Source organism: Pseudonaja textilis, chromosome Z (assembly GCF_049901715.1).
Source record: "Pseudonaja textilis isolate UNSWEBS1 chromosome Z, rPseTex1.2, whole genome shotgun sequence".
NCBI lineage: Eukaryota > Metazoa > Chordata > Lepidosauria > Squamata > Elapidae > Pseudonaja > Pseudonaja textilis.
The window spans coordinates 86794392-86819766 of NC_142008.1; the positions used below are offsets into that span (position 1 = coordinate 86794392).

The 25375-nt window shown below is 37.0% G+C and overlaps 1 protein-coding gene across 14 annotated transcripts in view; it reads right to left on the bottom strand.

The window, feature by feature from the left end:
• Window positions 1-25375, bottom strand: part of ADAM11 (ADAM metallopeptidase domain 11) — a 99688-nt gene that overhangs the window by 69430 nt on the left and 4883 nt on the right. For all 14 annotated transcript variants that reach the window (XR_015740174.1, XR_015740175.1, XM_087916808.1 and 11 more), the window contains exons 3-4: window positions 8766-8842; window positions 2337-2403 (exon numbers count right to left, since the gene is read on the bottom strand). Coding sequence is in view for 12 of the 14 variants with exons in the window: in XM_087916808.1 (XP_087772934.1) it covers window positions 2337-2403; window positions 8766-8842 (144 nt within the window). In the remaining 2 variants the exon portion in view is untranslated. The remainder of the gene's footprint in view (window positions 1-2336; window positions 2404-8765; window positions 8843-25375) is intronic.

The following is a 25375-nucleotide window of genomic DNA, read 5'->3' on the forward strand; positions in this document are numbered from 1 at the left end:
TAACACTGGGTTCCTCAGTTAAGAAATGGAGATAAGCACTGCCCCCAAGACTGGGACAGAAGAAACCTTTACCTTTAACAAATTATTAACATTATTTATGCTTGTAATAAACAAAGAAGGCATTCCTTTCTATATATCTTTTTTTCTTTATTATATTCTTATTTTTTTGTTTTCTTTTCTATTTTTTGTATCTAATTTTTTCCTGTTTCTTAGTTTGTATTTTTGTTACTGTAATTTCTAATCAAATTGCTATGAAAATAAGCAATAAACTAAACCTGATGCCTTCCCAATGCAAATAGCTGCACTTTGCTGTTGAACAATGCTCCTCCTGCGTATAAGGTAAACAAATTTAATGGCTTACATTTTATTACATCAAAGACCTGTGAGCGTTCAGTTGTATTTTTCTGGCATTAGGTTTTGTTTTCTTAATTATTTTTAAAAGATCATACTCTTTGCTTTTTGCATGTTACTATTTTAGATAGCTCTTTTTTCAGAACTTGCTCTAAAGCATATGGTTAAAACAAAATGGGTGTTTTTTAAAAAAATTATCATTATTTGGAATAACATTATTACAGCAGTAGAAATATAAATGTAATATGTGATTTGTCTGTTAGTATGTGCTAAATAAACTTTGAATTAAATTTAATTTGTTTCATTTTGCTATTGTTGTTTTAAATCAACCAATCCAAAACTACTATTGCTCTAATATAAAAAGTAAATAGGCATGAAAAAATGGCAAAAAAACATCAAGGTAAAGTGGAAGAAGAAATTCAATTTCTTTGTTGTTACACAGTTACACTTACACATCTTTGCATAGCCAAAAAGAGAACAAAATTTTCAGAGCTGCCTAAAATTTGCATATGATAGTTTACAAGCTTAATACAAATTTGGAAACATAATACTTCTCATTATAGTGGATAAACCTATGACCAGATTATCATAATTATCTGCTCAGTCAAGTCCACTGTTGAAAGATCATTTCAGATCCCTTGAATTCCTTTCTTACGTACATGGCCTTTAAAGTATCAAAAATCTGGTCCTCACATCTGTTAAACAAAACATTTTCACGTGTTCTCTGTGGGTGGACTGCATGACCATCTCATTTGAATGGGAATTGTCTATCCCTGTCCTGCATAATTCAGATCTTGATATTTCAGCTTTTGGGGAGGTAACAAAGAGAGGATTAGCATAGGATGGCTATGTAGAGATACAAACTACACAGAAGTCAGGCAGAGGACTAAAGGAATTGGCTAAAGTCTTCTGAAATTATGGTGAAAAAGCTGAGAGAAAATTACAGGAATCAAGACACGAGATAACCAGAGAATAGGTCAGAATGTATGCAGATAGGCAGACTTTCCACTCTCCAAATATGGATTTCATATGTTCTAGTTTTCTACCATCCAGTAACCTCCAGGTGTGTTGGACTATGACTCCCATCATATTTCCCATTACTTAATTTTAACAGAACAATAGTTCAACACTGTTGGAGAGAGACAGGGGGCAGAGTGTTATTTTTCAGGTATGACTTGGTGATATTGAATGTACCGCTCAAGAAGCATGACATTTAAAATGTAAAAATCAATGTGGGTAATACTGCACTTGAACAATACCAGCAGCAGTGAAGAACAATAAATGATACTTGAAATGACATTGGCACACCAATACTCAGCTGTACCCTCTGTGCAGAGGCATGCCTGTCTGTTGACCTTCTTTTGCCTGCTTTCGTCTTTCTATGAAACAGTTCACAAGTGTCCCTGCACTGCCTGTTGTGTTCAAGGTTGTTGCAGCATGAGCGAGCAAGCTACCACCTCCCTCTCATGACTATTTATAGAAACAGCATGGTTCAGGTTAGCTTAGACAAGAACAGGGGAAGCCATTGCTCCTGGCAAAGCAGGGAAATAATGTGGATGGCCTCAAGGATTGGCTGCAGCTGCTTGGGAGGCTGTGTGTGACCAACCACTTAGCAAGCACTTAGTATTATTGATGCTCTACTTGTGAGGCTTCCTTTTGCAGGGAGAACAGGGCTATTTCTGGATCATCCATTCATTATTTTTCAGACTCCGCATCTGCAATCACATCTTTGCTCTGGCAGCTGCAAAGTACAACTAGCACTCCTCCTCCTCTCCACAATCTTCCCATTGCCCCACCCAATTAGTTCTTTCATGTTTAACAGATGGGAGAATCAGCTTGAAACAAATGCAGATCAAGATCCTGTAACAATATTCTCTCCCTCTCCCTCCCTCCCTTCCTTCCCCCTCTCTCCTGATGCAAAGGTACTCTACACATATTTAAATATTAAGTCAAACAGTACAGATATAGATCTTTAGATTTCTTACCATAGTGTGGCTGGCATTTCCATCCTGTCCAAAGTGACGTTCCACATAATTTAAGGACAATAGATGGCTGGTGGGAGAAGAAAAAAGATGAAAGTTATATAAACACTTTCATCAATGTTTGAGATAAAATCTGCCTCATAGTCTCCTGTTTTCCTAATCCATTCTTATAAAATTAACAGGATTGAGGACACCAAAACCTTTGTCATTTTTTTTTTGTGTGACTGATCCTATCCCTGTTTGCCCACTCTCCTTTGCTCAGTATAACTAGTCTAAACTACCGTCTAGTTGACAATCATGGCACTTGTACGTGTGCATGTCATAAGAAATTTCTTGAATCATTATTGTGACCGGGATCTTATGCAAAGTATGAAGTACATTGTGAGCTCTCTAGAATGGCATGAACAATCTCTTGCTGTTGGTCTCCAATGATTCCCACACTGTCTTTCTTCTATGATCTCCCACCTCAGCTTCTGAATACAGATCTTCTCATGCAAATCTTTGCATGAGAAGATTCCCTGAGTGAAAAAGTAATGGATTAACTGAGCCAGGAACCAAAATTCAGTGCTTGGCAAATCTAGTTTGAGAAATAGCTTGCCTTTCCTCAATACTGTAGTATTCCTCAAACTTTCTTCCTGGATGCACTATTATCAGCAACTATTAGTCTCTGGCAAATAGTCCTGCATATTTCTTTTCAGTTCTGTGGTCCCAAGCCAATTCCAAGACTGAACATGAATGTTGAGTTTTGCTCAGGTCATTTTTCAGGGCATCTGGGTTCCTGGGTAAAAGCAGGCACAGTCCAGAGGTGAAACTCAGTTACTTGACCTGCTCATTTACCACACCATATCTAGTTACAGACTAAGACTCATCATCAGCAACCTCATCTTACAGTGATCTAGTGCCTAACCCTCAACTTAATTTATTTGCAGGATAGAGCAGAAGAACAGATGAACAGAAATGTTTCCAGATGCCTTATTAAATATTAAAAGGCACTCACCTAATCACACCTTTCAAGCATAGTGTTTCAAACTATATTCATCCCAGATATATATTTACACGCAAATTTAGGAGCTAGTATTAAAAAAAGCCAAATATCTTTACAATATTGCATGGTTCATATAATAATAAATCACTGCATGAAAAATGTCTCTGGTTTCTCACAGCCACACCCTGATTCATATCCTATTTAAACTTACAATATGTACATAGAAGCTCATATATTGATACATACATTATGCACATAATCATACTTTCAGGAGTCCCCTGACTCCTTAGGTAGTTAGTAAATTTAAACGAATAATAATAAATGTACAAACACTGGGATCTGAGTGGGCTTAATTATGACTATAATCACATGCACAAAATGAGCAAATATGATGCCAATCATAGTCAATAGTTTGCCTGCATTGTTTCACATTTGTGCACATGCATCCACACATTAAAAAAAACCTCTGACAAATACTGATGTAATACTGTAAAATAGTTTCAGAGATGGAAGGACTGAAATTTGACAAAATATAAGCAATAAAACTGTTTTTCATTGACAAGACAGCTCTGGAAGTTATAAATAGCAAGTGTAGTGTCACTAAAGAAGTACAGAGTGATTTTTCTCTCATTATTATGTGGTTATAACATCTCTGAATTCATCAAAAATGAAGGGTAAGACATATGCAGGAGATGCATACTTGTTCTTTGGCACTGAAACTCCTTTTTAGAAATTTCCATATCTCCTTTCATATCTCAATATTTAAATTAGCACAAGAATTATTAACATATATAAATTAAATTAAATCTTTATTACATAGATCAGCATAATCACTGTATATAGAACATTCTTTGGAACCAGACATCTCCATTTCTTCTTCTTTTTAGCTATATTAAGCTATGTTTCATAATTGTTTAATAAAAGCAGATGGGACAAAGCTAGTATAACTGAAGTGGTCCTTTCCACTCATAATAAGCATTCAGTCTTATAACGCAAACATATGTATACCCACCTACATTAGCGAACAGGAAGACAAACACCCCTTCTTACACATTTGCTGCACATATCTTGGCTTGCCATCAGAAATATAAAACCAGCACATTGTAACTCCTATCCTATCACACACACACTGTTACAACCATATGTTAATAAAAAGTATGCACCCACATCCATGCCTATGATTTGCCTACTACTACCTCAGAATTTGCCAATAAAGTAGCCTTAAATTTCAGTTCTAACAACTCCCAGCCAATATGCCCACAAGATATCTGAGAATTAAAAGAGTGTTGGAAATCTACACCCTAGAAAATACCACATTGGGAGAGGTTGACATATGTGAGGACTCCCACGTTAAAAATTTCACACCTCCCATATCGCAACCCATCCATGAGGTTTGGGTCTCTTCTTTTGGAGGGAAGAACATGGTGTATAATCTAAGATAAACCATGGCTTCTTCCATACACAGTTTTTAAAAACAAATATCTGAACTGAGATAACAGCATTGTTCAATCTCATATTTGCTGTTAATTAACAAATTAAAATTATGATAATTGTGTTATCATCTATTATTGTACTCTGAATGGTCAATATGGGATAAAGTCTAATAATTTGTCATATTTGTAGATAATTACAGACTTTATCTCCTGCCAAAAAAAAGAGATTTATATTTTTCTATTATTTTCTCTACTTTTATATGTGTAAATCTGTGACTGGTGTCTTGCAGTTGATGAAAGTTTATATTTTAATATATTAATTCCTCTGTAAGGTATCATGGGATAAAATATTCAGAAACTTGCCCAAATGACATTGTTCCATTGTCTGTCTGTCTGTCTGTCTGGCTATCTGGCTACCTATTTATCCATCCATCTACCCATCCATTTATCTATCATGTATTTATCTATCATTAAAAGTTTTGCAAAGAACATAAAAACTGACACAATCTGATAAGAGTAAAAGAAGAAAAAAGAGGAAAAATGCATAGAGAAAATCAAAAGAAGCTTCCAATTTCCTCTGCAATTGATATAAATACAATAACAATATTCTCTTACTCTATGATTCCAAAAAGGCCAACTTTTTCTATTATCCAGTTATAGTCATCAAAACCAGAAGTCATGGGTGCATTTTTTGTTTCATGAAAAAAGTCTCTTCCAGACAGTCATTAATATAGGTATTTTTTTGTGTAATCAAAGAGGTTAATTTATTTATTTCTGCTTATTTATTTGCCTGATTTATTTATTTGCCACTTGAAAGAAACATATTTTGCATGATAACATCCACCTCTTTTATGTATACTGAGAGCATTTGCACCAAGACAAATTCCTTGTGTGTCCAATCACACTTGGCCAATAAAGAATTCTATTCTATTCTATTCTACTCTACTCTAATCTACTCTATTCTATTTCAGCTTTCTCTTTCTACATCTGGGGAAGGACACATTCACAAGAATCTCTTGCGATTTGCCCCAGAATCTATTACTATATACTTCTCCTGAATATTTTGCTATTAGAGCTAAGAATCAACTTATCCATCATAAATTGGGCATCACTTATTAATGGACATTAGATATGGCAGCAATAAATTATACACATTTATTTGTATAGTATGAAGACACACCTTCCTTTAATTGTCCTGAATTTGTTATCATTCAAATTTATTTTAGTCTTAAAATATGCTTAAAGAGAAATCTATTCATTTTCCCGTCAATAATCCTTATTTATTTCTATTTCTTTTCTGGATCTTTAAATTATGAAAATTTTAATCTAAGACTATTGTGATTGAATAACTAGAGAATCAATTCAGTGTAATGTTAGCCTAGAAACCGGGAGACTGTGACTTCTTCCTTAGCCATGAAAGCCAATTGAGTGACTTTGGGCCAGTCATTCTTTCAGCCCAATTTCCTTTACAGGGTTGCTGTTGTATGGAACAGAGGAGGAGAAAGGAATATTGATATGTTCACTGCCTTGAATTGTATATGAAAAAAAGGATGGTATAAAAACGTATTTTACATAGGATCACACTCTAGATTTGTACAATGATGGAATAGAATAATAGACCTGGAAGAGACCCTGCTTAGACAAATTTAAGACAAATGGTTCTTGTTGGAGCATTCACAACTTCTGGAGGCAAGTTGTTCCACTGATTAATTGTTCTAATTGAAAGGAAATTTCTCACTCACTTGATTGGTGTCCATTCATTGCTTCTTGTCCTACCCTCTTTGGAGAATAGCTTGATTCCCTCTTCTTTGTGGCAGTATAGTGCAGTGTTGGTGTGGTGTTGGGGGTTTCCGGTTCAATGTGTGAAGGGTGAAGGATGTGTGTTTGTGTTTATTTTCATGGTCATGGTCATGATGTGCACTGAAGATGGTGTTTGATTTAGTTGTATGAGGTACAATGACAATAAAGTAAAGTAAAGCCCCTGAGATATCAGAATACTGCTATCATGCCATCCCTAGTCCTTATTTTCATTACATATACCCAATTCCAGCAACAATTCTTTATATGTTTTAGCCTCCAGTCCCCTAACCATCCTTGTTGCTCTTCTCTGCACTCTTTCTAGACTCTCAGTATCTTTTTTGCATTGTGGTGATGAAAACTAGATGCAGTATTCCAAGGGTGGCCTTACCAAGTTATTATAAAGTGGTATCAATACTTCACGTGATCTTGATTCTATCCCTCTGTTCTTGCAGCCTAGAACTGTGTTGGCTTTTTTTGGCAGCTGCAGCACACTGCTGGCTCATATTTAAATTATTGTTCACAATGACGCTAAGATCCCTGTCACAGTTACTACTATTAAGCAAGGTGCTACCTATACTGTACCTGTGTATTCTGTTTTTCTTGCCTAAATGTGGAACCTTAGTTTTTCACTATTGAATGTAATTTTGTTAGATAGCTCCCAATGTTCAATCTGTCAAGATCCTTCTGTATCTTAAGCCTATCTTCTGGAGTATTGGCTATTCCTGCCAGCTTGATGTTGTCCGCAAATTCAATGAGTTCCCCATCTATCCCCTTGTCCAAATCATTGATGAAAATGTTGAAGAATATTGGGCCCTAAACAGAGACTTGGGATACTCCACTGCATATTTCCCTCCATACAAATGCAGTTGCATTGAGGACTACATGCTGAATGCAGTTGGTCAGCCAGTTACGAATCCATCTGGTGGTGATGCTGTCTAACCCACATTTTTCTATCTAGCATAGGTTGTAGTCTACTTTATCAAAGGCCTTACTGAACTCTAAGTCAATAATATTCACAGCATCCTTCTGGTCCACTAATTTTGTCATTTTGTCAAAGAATGCAATAAGATTTGTCTAGCATGGTCTGTTTTTGACAAACCCATGTTGACTTCTGGTTATTACTTTGCCTCTGGGTATTCACTGATTCGTTGCTTGATTATCTTTTCCAGAATGATAATTCCTTATTTTTGTTTATTCAATTCACACAGCTGAATATCTCACAGATGATTCTTCTTGGCTTACAGAAAAATAATAAAATAATAATAAATAAACAAATATAAATAGACCAGATTAAACTATAAAAAATACATAACCTGAAGCACTTACAATAATTGTTTACTATTTCAGTTTGATGAAAATTGCAGATAGTATACCTTTTGTTATCTTACTTGTTACACTGGACATGTGAAATGCTAAATCACAATTTGATAACAATTTACTAAATATGTCACAAAGGCTTGGTTCAACACATTATGCTTTAATCCATTATTTATAAATCATAACAGCTGGGACCACCTATATTTCAAACCCAAACCTAACAAATTACTTGGAGTTCAGCATGGTGTATTAACCCAAGTTACTCAGTTTTACATAACAGAATTCCTAAGAGTTTATTTTCTCTGTGATCAGTCCTTAAAAAAAAGATGTTGAAACCATTATGGCAATAACAAGATTTCCTTATGTGACTCTGGGCAGACTATGGCTCTGTCCACTGTAAGTTCTGCTATCACATATAAACATAAAACACACATACACTATCTAACCAGCATTACTTATTGTCCTCTGATAGAAAATCGGTAAGATTTCAGGTATTTTTACAACTCTGGTTTTCAATATTCGTCATCCTTTTACATGAAAGCATTTTATTATGTATGTTGAAAATATAAACCCAAATGTTCTCCACTGTACCATAAGAAGCAGTTTATCATAAAGAAGAATTCTAGTTTAGAATTGAGATGACACACAACTTTCCATGGACAAGATTTCTTTCTCTTTTAAATATGGACATCTTTTACTACTTCCTTATTTATTCTTTGTAATTTCTATTTTCTCAAGATTTACAGTTCTATCTATAATTTTGCTGAATGTATTTCTTGGTTCCAATTATCAGCAAGGTTCCAAACAATCACTCTTTCCCCTTCCTTTATCACCCAATCAAAAAATGGAATCTTACATTTGAACATAAGAACAATCATTTTGGTAGTAAATACTTACTGGTTCAGTTCAAGATCCAAAGTGAAGGATGAACCAAAGGCAGGGATGAGGAAACTCACTTGGGCCAGATGGATAACCTAGAAGAACAAAAACAAATTAAGGCAGAGCTTTCTTTGAATTTTGCCTTCATTTGCAGTGATATTAAATAAGCTCTTATCCATTGCATATTAATTGTGACAAGAGTTGTTCTGCAATACTGTTTATGTAACTAACTGTGTTTCATTACACATATTCCTTCTTAAACTTAACTCTCCTCTCCTTCCATTTCCTGCATATGCATACAGCGAGAAATTAATTTATTGCAATCATCACATATGTAAGACAAAAGACACAGGTGCCTTTATAAAAATACAGAATACCTCATCACTGAATTTGAAATCACAACCACCATACCAAATACATCTGATATTAAAGAGAAGAATATAGAATTAATACTTATTAGGAACTATCTTGCTTGCTCAGAATGATTCTGCCTATCCCATGAGGTCATCTAAAGAAAGACTCCTTATGCTCCTGTTCTGTTGGGCAATAGGAGGGCAAGAAGCTGGTCTCTATAGGAGTGGTCTCCCTGATATACAATACTGGCCTACAGAGATAACTGGTCCTGGCTTTGAAAAGGCACTGAAAGTCATTCTCAGCAGGATTTGCTGACTGAGGGTCATTGGGAACCATTTATAGTTTTGTTCTGATGTTATTTTAATTGAGGGGTAAGAGCTGTGGTTTGGAGAACATTCCATGCTTAATGTTTTTACTTTGTCAACTGCCCAGAATCTATATGAGGGAGTGATATAAAAACTTTGAAGGGAGAAAGGGAAGGAGGAAGGATCCCATAGGCAGGTTTTCCTCAGATACGCCCTTCATTATGCTTTTTCAGTTCTGTCATACCCCAGTCTGAGAATGAACTAGGAACAAGGAACCACTTGCTCTGGGATAGTTGCAGTCCCAAGGGTCAATCTTAGGTACCTGTACAGTAGGAAAAATGGATCATGATGGAGCAAATAAAAATTAACCTTGCCCTGGTTAAGATCGCACCTTATCCCATAGCAAAGATGGCATCAGAGAACAGTCAGAAATTGCATGTTGCCCTGGTTAATTAAGGCTCAGGGAGTACATGTGAGAGTCAGAAGAGCACACAGATCCAAGTTCTTCAAACTTCAGGACCCTGGGAAAAAGGCATTCCCACCTGTTTCACCTCTGCAATGGAAAAAATCTGGAGGCCTCAAAACCCCAAAGATTAGCAAAAGGCACAAGTTTGGTTTCTCAGATGCAAACTTCCTGCTTCTGGAACCCCAAACAAGTTTGGACAAAATAGAAATAGCAGAATAGTGAGATAAAACATTTCCTTCTTATTAGTTAGATAATAGCAGCCCCTTCTCTAAAAAACCAGCTTTTAGTGCTGGTGGGCTTGAATTCCATGCTGCTAAATAGGCTTCTGTTAATTCTGACTTATTATTTGCAGGATATTATATCCCAATGCCAAACAGCCCAAATTATTGTCTTGTTTGTTGCTTCTCTGTTTGTTAAGCTATCCCCTTCTGTTTATAGGAATAGCTTAAAACAAAAAATAAAGTCAAATTATAAAACAGCATAATGAAGTAAATCCAATTAAATCAATTCAGTTAAAAACTTGGTAAGACCAGCACTCCTCCCCGAGGAAAGCATTCAACAACTGGGAGCCCAACAGGACATGACTTTTTCTTGAGTATCAGGTATCTAACCATCTTGAAATGGGATCACCTCCCTAAAGTCTTTTATTAATCTCAGTAATCAGGCAAGTTCTCTCCACAATGCAGAAAAAAATAACCAAACCCTATATTTGGCTTAGAACTCAACTCAATGTTTTAGTGGAATCAAGCATAGCTTCTTCAGCTAGTTTTGAATGAGTGTGTTTCTGATTCCAATCTTCAAACAGTACACATCTTTTTGCATGAAAGTTTCATTCAACCATCTTGGCTAATCAATAAGTAGATAGCTATTCACTACTCCTCAGCCTTCAAATCCTGTTTTTAGAAGCAGCTTGGATAAAAGTCAACACAAAGCTGCCTATCATATTAAAAGATGAGAATAGGACTTCATCACCCCCTGATTACCTGGTAAATATTATGGTTTTTTCCCCTTGAATCTTATAAAAATTCATAAATGAATGAAAGTGAGATACAGGTAGTTCCTGTTTAACAAATGCCCTATCCAGTAACTATTTGAAGTCATGACAGTGCTGAAAAATAACTTTACAACCAGTCCTTGCACTTAAACCATTGTAGCATCCATACACCCAAGATCTGGGCACCTCACAACTGATGGGGCTTACAACCACCGCAGAGCCCCAAGGTCACATGGTTATCACTTGCACATTTCACAGATGGCTTCCATGAAGCAGAATCAATGGAATAGCCAGCAGGAAAATTGCAAGTTGTAGTCAAGTGATTTCTTGATTAACAACTGCAGCAATTTGCTTAACTTAATAACCTAATAACCACAGTAAAAGTGAGGTCATAAGGCACTGAAGTTACATGAAGTCTCACTTAATGACAGATTTTCTGATCCCAAATGTGATTGTTAAGGAGGACTAACTGTATTGGAAAAACAGAATGATGTGAGATTTTGTAAGTGGACATTTGGCAATTTTTGACTAGAGAAAGAGACACAGATAGTTTCTGAATTACTATTGGAACTGGGACCAGAATTTCCATTGCTAAGTGATGTGGTCATAAAGTGCAATGTCCATGACTGCATTTGCATAGAAACAGCAATCTCTGCAGTTCTGTTGCTGTAGTTAAATGAGGATCATGTGTCATCAGGTAAGCACTTCCTTACTACTACTTCCTGCCAGCTTCTAAAAGCCAAAGTCCCAGTCCCAGGGGAGTTTCAAGCAGACCAGTAGTTAAGTAAGCAGCGAGATGGGACAGGGTGCACAAGTAGTCAAGTTGGCATGACACAAGCATAACGAGACTCAAGGTGCAATATGGGGGAGGCTTACCAGAGCAACTTGTGACCTTCTCTGTCAGCTCCCCTAGAGAGTTTGTTTGTGGGAAGCTGGCAAGAAAGGTCACAAATTGCAATCCATATGACTTCATCACACTGCAACTGTCTTAAATGTGGGGCGGTTTATGATCACATGACCACAGAGATGGAAGGATGGTCAGAACTTCGAGAACCAGTCATAAACTCCACTTGTTCAATGCTATTGTAACTTTGAACAGTTGCTGAACGATTGGCTGTTAACCAAGAACTACCTGTAGATAGATAATAAAGCAATTCCTTCATTAGAATATTTTTATAAAAAATACAAATATGGTGATATAATTGATATAATTAGACTTCTGCCCAACTCTGGATTTTATTAACATTTAAAAATTAAAGGATGGTGAACATAGAGGATGATTTCTGGATACCACAACCAATTTATATATAGGCCCAGTCTATCGCATTCCTTCTCTGGAACTGCAGGAAACTACAGGCACCCAAACACAGCAATCTTTAGGAAAGAGAAAGCTCAATGAATGAAGTTGAACTGAGATGCTGCAGCTGACCACCTGCAAGGACTAATTAAAGCAGGCACAAACCAACGCTGACACAGAGTCAATATTATGATTTTTTTTTTCCAAAATATTTTTTTCAAGATGCAGGAACCATTATGAGTTCTGGTGTCAGATCAAAGGATGAATCAGTATTTACTGTATTCTATGCAGTAGCACAACTGAAACCCCTGGATTATAGGGATAGCTACTTGGCATCTAGATCTTTGCACCACTTTGTAGTCTAGCACTCTGATTTCACTTTTGCTTGAACATTAGTAAGACAAAATATAAATCAATATCTAATGGGCTTATTGGAATGTATTAGAATTGCAAGATCTGCAATGTAATGGCTTAGGGAACTGCACTTCACAAATAAGTACAGTATTTAGAATAGCAGTGTCTAGCCAAAGGAGATGTTTGCTTCCTTTCCAGCTTTTATTTGGCTTTTTTCTTCTTCTTAAGCTTCTTCCAGAGTCTGCATACATCTCAAACTTTTGTGTATATCTTTCCCACAGTTCCCTGAGGATGTTCATGTTCATAAACATAGTTTCACACAGCCTGGTCAGGAAATGGAAACTGGCAGGAATTTGGGCAGAAACAAACAAATGATACTTTTAGTTAACAACACACCTATGTTCCTATTGCACAAGTTTGTATTCAGAAATATAGGAACGTGTGTGACCTGCTGAATTGGACCTGTAACCCATTTAGTCCAGCAGTCTGTTCTCACAGTTGCTAACCAGTGGCTAACCAGCCGCCAACCAACTATACAAGGAAGCCCACTAGTCTGCATGTGGATGGCCATTAAGGCTAATAGCCATTGAGCCTCATGAATTCTGTGAATTATTCCAACCCTGTTTGAACCCAGTCAAGATGACAGCCAGCAGTAGTTGTGGCAGTGAATTCCAAAGTTCCAATTATATGCAGTGTAAAGGTTTCACAAAGCTCAATAAAAATGCATGAAATCATAAATTGGAATACCATTTTAAGCTTCTAATGTTCTGTTCTATTTCTCACAAAGTATGGCCTTCCATGTTAGAAGGCAGTTTAAGCTGCTGCATCCTACTTGTTCCCTCTTTCTCTCTCACCTTTTTAAATTAGCATTCGTCTTAAAATGTTGCAGCTTACTTGATGACAGAATGCCAAAAGATCCTTTATAAAAACCTGCAAGAATGGATGGAAGTTGGCTGCTGCTAGAGGGTCCTCAATAAATGAGTCCTCTCCTTTCTAAAGCCTTCTTTCAGTAGTGATAAATAAAAGCTTGTGGCAAAGAGTTCCATAAGCAAACAATGTATTTTGTGACATGCTGTTTTCCCTTCAGTTGAGAGTGTATTCGCACCGATTGTATGTGTTCTGAAGATTTCTTCAATATTGGGATATGAAATTATATCAGAGAATGCGCATAAACATAACATAAACAGTGTGCTAAGGGGAGGGAGGTTTGGTAATGGAATGTGAAATCAGATGGATCATCAGCACGATTGGAAGAAATGTAGACAATGGACTAAAAGCTCCTGGGACTGAATCCTGGCTCAAATTTAATCCTGCTAAAATGCTGCTGCAACTTATTGAACTAATACAATTTTTGGCTTTATAATAGCGGAGGAAGGAAGGGCTAAGGCTAAAAATAAGGGCTAAGAAAAAGAAATTTACTCAAACATGGGGCTTAGTTCTGATCTGTGGTTTACTCATTCCTTTTCCTGCAGAAGAGAGGAGAATTGTAATGTGAAGTGGTGAGAATATTTCAAAGGCTGAAAAACATGATTTTTGAAGAAAACACCATAGAAGGCTCAACACCAAAGAAGAATAAGACAAGTTCAGTATCTATTGCAAAGAGAAGAAATATATTTAACACTTCCTTTTGATTGGTATTTACAACATATTTAGACAGAGGAAAAAGGTCACTCCAAATTTCAGTTTACATAGTGACTTCTTTTGCTCACATTGAGTCATGGTGAGGGGCTCATTTAAAAGCTACAGTAGGAGAAAGAACATCAAACCATCTCTCTTTCTTTTTCCCTAAAGAATACAATCAAATAAACAAGTTGGATGGTTAAATATACTGTATATTCAATGTTTTCAAAAATATTTGGAGAAAGTCTCTCATGCAAAGCTCATGAAAAACCTTGGGATGAGCGTAGATTACCGACTGATATGGCATCCATTGCGAGGTGGGGGAGTATCAAGAATGCTAATAGGGTGATTGCAAAATGCAACCAAGGCACCATTCCCTCACTTTTTATGTGTATTGCATATCCCACAGGCATGGGACAAAAATAATGAAACAAAACAGCCCAGGATTTTACTGCTCAGAAAAGAAATAAATAAAGGTAAGTTGGGACCACAAAAGGACTCCAGGGATTGGTATTTAACAGTCCTCTTGCTAATGAATTATTTGTCACTTGATTTCACAAACTGATATGTCATCAACTTTTGGATTGTTCTAGGAAGCTTACAAAATTTTAAATGTTAAAATAGTATACTCAAATAACAAAATAACAAACTTGAGAAGCCCTGAATGAAAACATAAATTCTATTACTCATTTATAAACCAGGTCTGCAAAAAAACAGTCTTTTTTACTATCTTCTTTCTGCTATCAATTGGTTATCTGAATTTTGCACATGTCCAAACAGCAATTTGTTCCAAAATACTGCAACAGAAAAAAAAAATCCCAAACTCTTGTAATATTTTAAAACTTTTTGATAATCATCTGTGGTAAGACACATATGTGACATCCATTTTTCTCATTTATAATAAGCTCCAAAATATCAAATGTTTATCATATCTCACTAGCAAAAAAACCATCAACCACTAGATACCATCTAGAACAGGGGTGTCAAACTCAATTTCATTGAAGGCCACATCAGGGTTGTTTTTGACCTCGGGGGGCCAGGATGGGCATGGCCAGGATGGGCGTGGCCAGATCAACATCACTGGTGTTGGTGGCCCGAGTGCTCTGCCAGTGAAAACAGGCTCCTGAGCTCCATTTTTGGCTGCGATGGGCTCCTGCAACTCTCTGCCCGGGAAAACGTAGCTTGAGAGAGCCGCACATGACCCTCACAAGCTCAATTTTCACTGGCAAAGGCACTGTGGGCCTTCTCTGTTTCTAGGGCAGCCTCATGGGCCAGATATAAGGACCCCGTGGGCCAGATCCAGCCCCCAGGCCTTGAGTTTGACACCCCTGAACTAGAATTTTGTATTTCTCTTTGGCACCTTTTAGTGGTTGGCTAGATCTTTTACCCCAGAAATGGCCAGCCTATTTTACACAATGAAAAGATTCTTGAGGTCAATGAAGTAAATAAAAAATTTATGTATAAAAAGATATACAGTGAAGCAATCACATTTGCAAATGATATCAAAATAGTGAAAACTAAATTTAAAAAAAACCAAAAGGCAAAAAAAGTTGAAGAGCTCCAAGTGTCTCTATATGATGAATGTGTAACCATGTCATAGTTATGCATCATTGCAAGCAAGTGTATTTATGGTGGCACATAAGTATCACTTTATATGTATTATTTGTTAACTGGTAGTAATTAAGTGTTCCTGCATGCATTTTTAGAAATGGAATTCTGAACTCTCTACAGTACACTACACTGTGATTCATTTGATTCAGAAGCTTAATAGCAATAGCACTTAGACTTATATATCACTTTACAGTACTTTACAGCTCTCTCTAAGCAGTTTACAGAGTCAGCATATTGCCCCCAACAATCTGGATCCTCATTTTACCCACCTCAGAAGGATGGAAGGCTGAGTCAACCTTGAGTTTGGTGAGATTTGAACTGCCAAATTGCAGGCAGCCGGCAGGCAGCAGAAGTAGCCTGCAGTACTGCACTGTAACCTCTGCACCACTATGGCTCACTGCGCCACCCATAGCTAATACTGGAGTTATATATGGTCCAGCAGGAATATTAGAAATAAGTTCATCATGCATATCAACATTTTTGGATATACATTATAAGGATCTTTGGATCCTTGGAAAATAAATGGTGAAGAAATGAACAACCAAGGCAGGTTGAATTGCTGGCAAATACCAGATCATTGTAATTCCTCTTTGGACAAGAAGAGGCCTTGAGATTTCCCACAAGTGCTCCAGATATTTGCTTCTCATGAGAAGACAGCAAGACAACAGTCTCTAATGGGTTTAGGGCTCTGGGACAAGGGAATAACCATCTTGTTCAAAACATGTTTGGTGTCTGTAAAAGGAGATTGGTTTTGCATACTTCTTTTTCTAAACACTTTCAGGAATTGCTTAATAACCGGTTTTCAGTTATTAGGAATCTTTGGATCACTAAGTCTGAAAACACTAGGTGAGTTTGCTTCAATTTTTTGAGAAAGAAATTTTAATATACAAGTTTAAGGATATTAAAATGCATGTTTAGAGTAGGAAAGAAATAAACACAAAAGGATAATTAGAATTTTGATTTTGAAAACCTATAAATAGACTAAGAGTCCAGCTACATTTGAAATGTGATTTTAGAATTAATTACAATAATCCTTCCATTGTATAAATGCTCTTATTTGAATTATTTAACAAAGTACATAGGATGATATTTTGAAGATTGGACACTAAAGGGAACTAGAAGGAACTAAAGATTTACTAAAAGAGAATAGTGCAAAATATTTTAAAATTTGACTTATTGAAGGGTATATTTGAACAATGGATATACAAATTAATTTTAAGAGTACCTGCCTCTATAGATCAATTGTGTTTACAAGATGTTATGCAACAGGTTTACTGGACAAGGCTGACACTGACTGAAAAAGAATTCAAAAATAAAATGCTACAAGAATGAAATGAAAGAAGATGCTACACAAGACACATAAAAAAAACCTGGTTGATGTCTAATAATAAAAAGAGATATACAAATAATAAACCAAGAAAGTGCCCTGGAATATTTCTTGTATTTTAGAAGGAGATGATGTTATTAAAAATTATTTAAACTTGAAAGGGGAATACATGTTTATATATATATGTACTGAACATGGCACTTAATTTGCTATATTCATCTCTATTTTGTTTCTGCTTTGATCTTACAACACCGTATCAACAGTAGAGACCTTCAAATTTCTAGGTTCTACTATATCACATGAACTAAAATGGACACCTAACAACAAAAACGTCATCAAAAAAGCACAACAAAGAATGTTCTTTCTGCGCCAACTCAGAAAGCTCAAACTGCCCAAGGAGCTGCTGATACAGTTCTACAGAGGAATCATTGAGTCTATCATCTGCACCTCTATAACTGTCTGGTTTGGTTCTGCAACCCAACAGGACAGATCTGCAGAGACTTCAGAGAGTAATTAGGACTGCAGAAAAAACAATTACTACCAACCTGCCTTCAGTTGAGGACCTGTATACTGCACGAGTCAAAAAGAGGACTGTGAAAATATTTACAGACCCCTTACATCCCGGACATAAACTGTTTCAACTCCTTCCCTCAAAATGACACTATAGAGCACTGCACACCAGAACAACTAGACACAAGAACAGTTTTTCCTGAAAGCCATCACTCAGCTAAACAATTAATTCTCTCAATGCTGTTCAACTATTACAAAGTCTGCACTACTATTGCTGTTAATCTTGTCACCGCTCCTTATCACTCATCCCCTCCCATTTGTGACTGTATGACTGTAATTTGACTGTTTCCTAGTATGATTTGATTGCTTATTGTACCCTATGACTATCATTAAGTGTCGTACCTTATGTTCTCAACTCTTGACAAATGTATCTTTTCTTTTATGTATACTGAGAGTATTTACATCAAGACAAATTCCTTGTGTGTCCAATCACACTTGGCCAATAAAGTATTCTATTCTATTACCACAGAAAAAGAACAATGAAATAAAATTACAAACCTTGAAATCTCCACTTCAAAGTGAAACTCACATTTACCTACAGAAATATAACCATTTATTATAATAAACTATTAAAATAATCTTGGATATTTTACTGTTCCTTCTATATTTCAGTCTTTTATCAAAACCAAAGTTCTGGTTTTCACTGACTGATTTAGAATTAAATGGTAGATCCATGTAGTAGTCAATATAATACTATATACAATTCCCTTTTTCCATAACTAAATTTATTCTATAATGACTAGTAAACCACAAATTTGTTTCCCTACATTGATGAAATTAGTAGTTTTCTTCGGTTTCCATGTCTTCTGTTTTTGTTTTGTTTTTTGTTTTGTTCAGAACATTGAATTACTTTTTAATTCTTCCTGTTCCTATGAAGGAGGCTTTAATTACTGATCTCATTTTATTTTTGTAAGAAATTAATGATCCATGTTCATGCAAAAACAGTACCTGACTAATTAATCAACTGTCCACCAGTATAAAGCCAACCTTGTTGATTCAAGGGAATATGCAACAAGTTTTTAATTTAAGGCACTACTGATATTGAATCCAATCAGTACATTTTAACAAGCTTTACAAAGGATGACATTTTATTGCAGAAATATGGCCTGAAAAAGATAAGAAGGCTATAGATACAACTTTGAAATATAACCATTCTACAATGAAATCATGTGAACTTTCATAAAAATCTCGAATGAAAAAATGTTGGGTAGCAATCCTAGATTTGCTTAACTTTGGAAATGCAAACCTGTCAAAATGTAAAACAAACCAATGCCAGAAAATCAAGTTTTATCATAAACAGGGCACTATGCAGAATTAGAATTTTAATACTGTCCTGCCTTGCCCAATCTGTTCTCTGCCCACTTACTTATCTAGACAACAAAAAGATTAGTTCTGGGATAAATAATCCTATGGAGAAACTTGACAGAACATAAAACAGAAAGGTGGATCTGTAGTTTGAAACACCTATCCACTCTCATTGGCCATATACTGCTTGTATTGTTATATAGATTGTATGACTCCGCCACGTTCAGCCACAATAGCAGCAGCAATTCACCTTTGCCCCCATCGTGGCACAGTGATTATCTAATTCATTATGGGTGAGATCTTTTACGCACCTTCAATTAAATCTAGTTTAACACTTGCATACACCTAGAACAGAGAGTTTAATCAAAAAGGTTTGGAAGTGAAGAAAGTGTAGAAGGCAAAAGTGGATCAGAAAAAGAAATTAAAGCTGGAACTTTCTTACAGAAACAGTATAGAGACAGCAGGGAGAGAGGTTTCCCAACAACTGCCTCTAACTACATTCTTCTGTCAATTTTTGTCAATTTTCCATCTTTTCAACAAAATCTTCCTGCTCTTAAATGTTTGGGGAAGCTGACTTTTTAAGTTGTATTATTTCACTTCTACTTGTTCTGTTTTAATTTATTTTTGTGAAATGAATGTCTTGGTAGGGTGGTAATCTTGAGTATCAATTAAGTATATTTTACTATTATTATTAATATTCATACCATTATTTTATCCCAACAGCTCAAGACAATGCTTTCTCTCGTTCTATTTTCCCGCAGAACAACCTGTGAAATTGGTGCAAAGCCCTATGTCCAGCTTCCTTCGGTCTTTCCAGTTGTAGTCTACCTTACTCCACTCTTGTCTCAATTAAGACAATAAATAGATCTATTAAGGCAATAATAAATCTTTGTGGTCTTACTTAGTTTGACACTAAGTAATTGCCAAGTTATATGCCCACAGGAACGGATAATATGTAACGACATACTGATCATGTAATTATTGCCATAACATTATCTTCCGAAGAAAAAGGCTGCTGTATCTCTGTATGAATTACCGTTCTACCCTGCCTCCTTTAGAGTTATTTTGCATTGAGGGGATCTGAATGTTCAGTTTGTAGCTGATATATGACAATGATTTTGGATAGGGATACTTATTGGGGGGGAATACTTCTTGCCATCAGAAAATAATTCCAGAAGAGAGATTTGAAATAGAATGGGAACCTTCTAAAACAGGGGTTCCCCTTCTAAAACAAGGGGCCTGTTGGGACCAAGCTGTACAAATGGCAATTGAGTACACAGAGCTCCATTTGTGCAAGCAGTCGCTTGCATTAGAAACCATCCTTCCCTCCCACAAACCCCCACTGCCACTGCTGCTGGTCCATGAAAGGTTGGGGACCACTGTTCTAAAACCTGAATGTTCTTGCTTTTTTACATTGACAGTGTTAGATCCAAATTAAGGTACCTGTTTATTGTAGTTTTTTTCTGCCTTTGTGTCAGTGTTGCCTCCTGGCGGTTGGTGTAGTTCCTGCAGTTTTCCAAGTGATCTGTCGTGGCCTTCTCCCTAGGGCTGAGAAAAGTGACTGGCCTAAAGTTGCCCACCTGGCTTTGTGCTTCAGGAAGGACTAGAATTCTGGTCTCCTAGGTTCTAGCCTGGTGCTTTATCAACTCTCCAAACTGGCTCACAAATTAAGCTAGCTAAATATATTTTGCAAGAAAATCAATGGCAAGTCTATCACACTGAATTAATTGGAAACTGGACTCAGTACAATGCATTTAATACTAAAGCATGGTAAATGCTATTTTATGTTTTTAAAAGAGGGCCTCAAGTTAATGAAATAAGGGAAACATAATACACTACATTCATGAGTTTGAAGGAAATAACTTTTCCACTCTGAGACTACCTCTCCAGCAATCTCACAAATGTTTCTTGACTAAGCTTTCATTGCACGATCATCCTGTCTCTTGTATTATAATCCTCCTTTTTTTATTCTTACCACAGATAGACTACTTCTACAATATTTTTCTATTAGCAGCACATTGAGCAGTCCATCTGGAAGCATTTTAATTTTGCAAGTGGGTCTTTTTGCATAGGGAAGTGAGCCAGTTCTGCATGTCCTGCCAGAAAATACTTCACTGTCCATCTCTAATATTATTCTCTGAAATTAAATTCCCAGAATGCCACCAACTGTTAATTCCTGTCACAACTCCAGGGGATCTCACAGTGGTTAGAACGAGAATTAAAATGCAGCAAAGCAAAATAATCTGTGTGACTTTTTCTTCTATTTCTCCCTACTTAAGTAGGTCTTAAGGAAAGCAGAGCCAAAGCCATTCCAGGAAACAAAAATTATCTACATTTTGCAAATGGGTGCTTTTGTATACCCCATAGTTGAGGAACAATCCTACACTCTATCTAACAAAACTATCATCTTGGAATAGCTACCACAGAAGAAGATATGATATAAAAGACACTGAGATCCTAGAATAGCATAGAAATAATATTTTGCAAATATTTTAAATCTAGGAAGTAATTAAAATAGAAAATATGTATTGTGAGATGAAAAATGGCCAGGCATCAATTTCTAAAATGTGTGAATTTGAGTGAGAATTTCTCCTATCCACTTAACTTGGCTGTAATAGTAAGGTACAGGCTTAAAAACCAGGAGACTGAGTTCTACGTCTCCCTTAGGCATGAAAGGCAGTTGGATGATTTTGAGGCAGTCATTCTCTGTTAGCCTTCACAGGGTTGTTGTGCAGAAAACAGGAGCAGAACTATTAAATATGTCCAGCTTCTTGAGTTATACACCTCATTATATTATGCTACGCTTTATTGCACTTCACAGAAAAACTTTACTCTCCATCAGAAAAAAGATTAGAACTCACTAAAGCTCAGATGATTAACATTTTAGCAATCATACATTTTTAATTAAGGTACGTATATTTTCAGACATAATGCTATTGCACACTTAGTAGTAGAGTACAGTATGGTACAATTATATATGAACTTTAAAAACAAAAAAAATTTCCTCTATTGAAATATTCACTTTCTATGGTCTATAACCAAACCCCAATATATCTGCCATATGCCTATATATATTTTTAAAAGGCTGGATAAACTATTAATAGCAACAGCTTTCATTTACCTAGAATATTTAACAAGATAAATTAAAAACAGACCATATCCATTAACATATCCTTACTCTGGGGACAAAGAAGAACTTCTATTTCTTCACTGAACTATGAATGAAAAAACAAAAAACAATTATCTGTGTATAACACTTTGTCTCCCCTCTGAAATTATTAAGAGTATAGCAACTTTCTGAACCTAGAAGTTGAAGTAGATATTATCTGGAATTTTAAAATTAATTAATTGTTTATTTTTAGACAGAAGAAAAACTGTCAAAAATATCCAATTCTCCCTGCAGCTTCATCCCTAGCCAGTTATGCTTGGCAGGACTTTTAAAACTAAGGCAGCTCTTCAAATAAACCTTCCCTCAATTGCTTTAAGATCTCTAATTTTATCCATGAAGTTGGCATACTGAGGTCAGTAGAACAAGAGAAAGATGAAAATGTGAGCAGAATGCACAAGGTTCTCACAAATATTTAATTAGTGATCCTTTATGTTTTGAAACATTTTAAAAATCTCCCACTGTATTACACTGTAAATAGCTATGCAAGTATCCTTACAAAGGTCAGGTATATCTTTCCTGAAGAAGCTATCTATGACAGCCATACGTGTCCATAACAGCTCCGTGCATCAGAATATTGATTTGTGCATGATCACATCAACACACAAAAATGAAATGTTCATGATGCAAGAATGTAAGTCAGACCATTTGAATCATGGCAACATAATGCAGGTATCGCCATCTTATCTAGGCTCCCAACTTTCTGAATCCAAAAACAGCAGCCATAATTCTCACTGGCTGAGTTTGCATGACACAATTCATGGCAATTCATAAATTCATGGCAATTTATCAACTTTTTCTTTTTTTCTTAGTATACCCAATATGAGTTCACATAACACATTGACAACTTGGGTGGGTATGTGTGCAAAGTTAAAATGTGATCAAGCACGGACCCAGGGTTCTATGTTAACACAGCCTTTGAGAAAGGAACAGAAAGCAGAGACAGCAGAACATGAAAGGGTGAAAGAGGAACTGACATCAGGAAGTAAATGACATCTCTATTCAGACTATTTTTCCTAACTTGCTGATTTCCAGATTTGAAGCACAATATAATTAGCTAGGTATGATAAGAGTTGTAATCCAACAATACTAGAAAAGGTATGGGCGAGAGAGAGAAGATAAATGTAATTATTAAATTAAATTTTTCATTTTTAAAAAAGTTTTCATTTCAGAGGTGAGCATCAAAAGTGGGAGAACAATCTAGAATGACTTAAGACTGCTACAGAACATATTATTGCTTTATATGGTAATAGCACTTAGACCTATATATAATTTCACAGTGCTTTACAGCCCTCTCTAAGCAGTTTACAGAGTCAGCATATTGGCCCCAACAATCTGGGTCCTCATTTTACCCATTCCATTTACCCATTCCATCGGAAGGATGGAATGCTGTGTCAACCCTGAGCCTGGTGAGAGTTGAACTGCCAAATTGCAGGCAGCCAGCAGTAGAAATAACCTACAGTATTGCACTCTAACCACTGCACCATTGCAGCTCATGCTACAAATGTTCTGTGACTTTTGTCTACTTTTTCTTTCTATAATCCAGAAATTGGATTTGCACATTAAAAAATGTTTGGCTAGCTTTTGGTTCCATAAATTATGCCATCATAGATAATTGAGTGAATTCAGTAAACTATGGTTCGATTAACTGGATAGTTTATCTGCAAGCACAACTAGCAATCAAGATGGCTGCACTGATATTAAACAATAATTGATCTAATGTCTACATGAATGCTAAATCAAAAACTGCATCTGTTAAGTTTGTAGTGGTCCTATATTGAAAAGCTGATCAGCTTTGAGTAAGATTTTGTTCAGTTAATATGCTTCTACATAAACGATGACCTCATAATATCTGCTTGTAGAATCTTGAAATCCAACTATCTGGAAACTCAGATTTTAAAAAGGAATATGGATATCCGAGATGTCTTGCAAGTACAATAGTTCTATTTTCTAGCAGTTTTAGCCTTTCATCATTTCTTTTTGTCATGGACACAAATTGAGAACTAATTGTGAAATATTTTGCTTTTATATTGTGCTCAGTATGTAACGCTCATCTTTAATTACCAACAGTACTACTTCAAGAAACATTGACAAAGATGAATTTGACTAGTAAAGAAAATAGGAAAGTGGAGGTAATCCTAAACTGCTGCTATTTTCTATATAAAAGCTGAGAGTTGCAATTTTAACTTCCTTAGATATTATACTTTTCTGATGTCTCCCCATGATTGTCATAATTTGAATTCTTTAGACTGGATTCTAGAGCAATGTCTATCATCTACCCCAAAAGCTGGAAAAATAATCCCAGATCCCATTAGCCATACCATATTACTTTCTTTTGGGGTGATGAAGTTAGCTGCAGGGCACCATCACTTCAAGAGTTAAATTCACATAACACATTAGACTAGATTAAAACAGATTGGTAAATTTGTGCTTCAGCCATGATACAGTTTATTGGAGAAGACACAGCTTGTTGTGGGAATATAGCAATTGTGGTTTATTTATTTATATCTCATCACAATCTAAACTAGGCTTGTCCAACCCGCGGCCCATGGGCCGCATGCGGCCCAGGTCGCCTCGTAATGCGGCCCAGTGCCCACCCCAACCTTCATGCCAGAGCCAGCGAGGAGGAGGAGGAGAGGCAGGCACGAGGCGGGACGAGGCGAGTGCCAGGCCAAGCAGCAAGAGAAAAGGTGGGCGCCGTCAGAGCGCCACCTCCTGCTGTTGCCGCCGCCGGCACCGCTGCCGCTTCTGCCCCCGCCGCCGCCGCTTCTTCCCCCGCCACCACTGCTGCTTCTGCCCCCGCCACCGCTTCTGCCCCTGCCACTTCTTCCCCTGCCGCTGCCGCCGCTTCTGCCCCCGCCACCGCTTCTTCCCCCGCCACCACTGCTGCTTATGCCCCCGCCGCCGCTTCTGCCCCCGCCGCCGCTGCTTCTGCCCTCGCCGCCGCTTCTCCCCATCGCTTCTGCCCGCCGCTTCTTCCCCCCGCCGCTGCAGTTTCTGCCCCGCCACCGCTGCCCCCGGGGGAAGAAGCGGCAGGGAAGAAGCAGCTGGCGGGGGGTGGCGTGCGGAGCAGAAGTGGTGGCGGGGGCAGAAGCAGCAGCAGTGGCGGGGAAGAAGCGAAGGGGCAGAAGCGGCGGCGGGGCAGAAGCAGCATGCTGTGGCGGGGAAGAAGCGGCGGCAGGGGCAGAAGTGGCAGTAGCGCGGGGAAGAAGTGGTGGGGCAGAAGCGGCGGTGGTGGCGGGGCAGAAGCAGCAGCGGG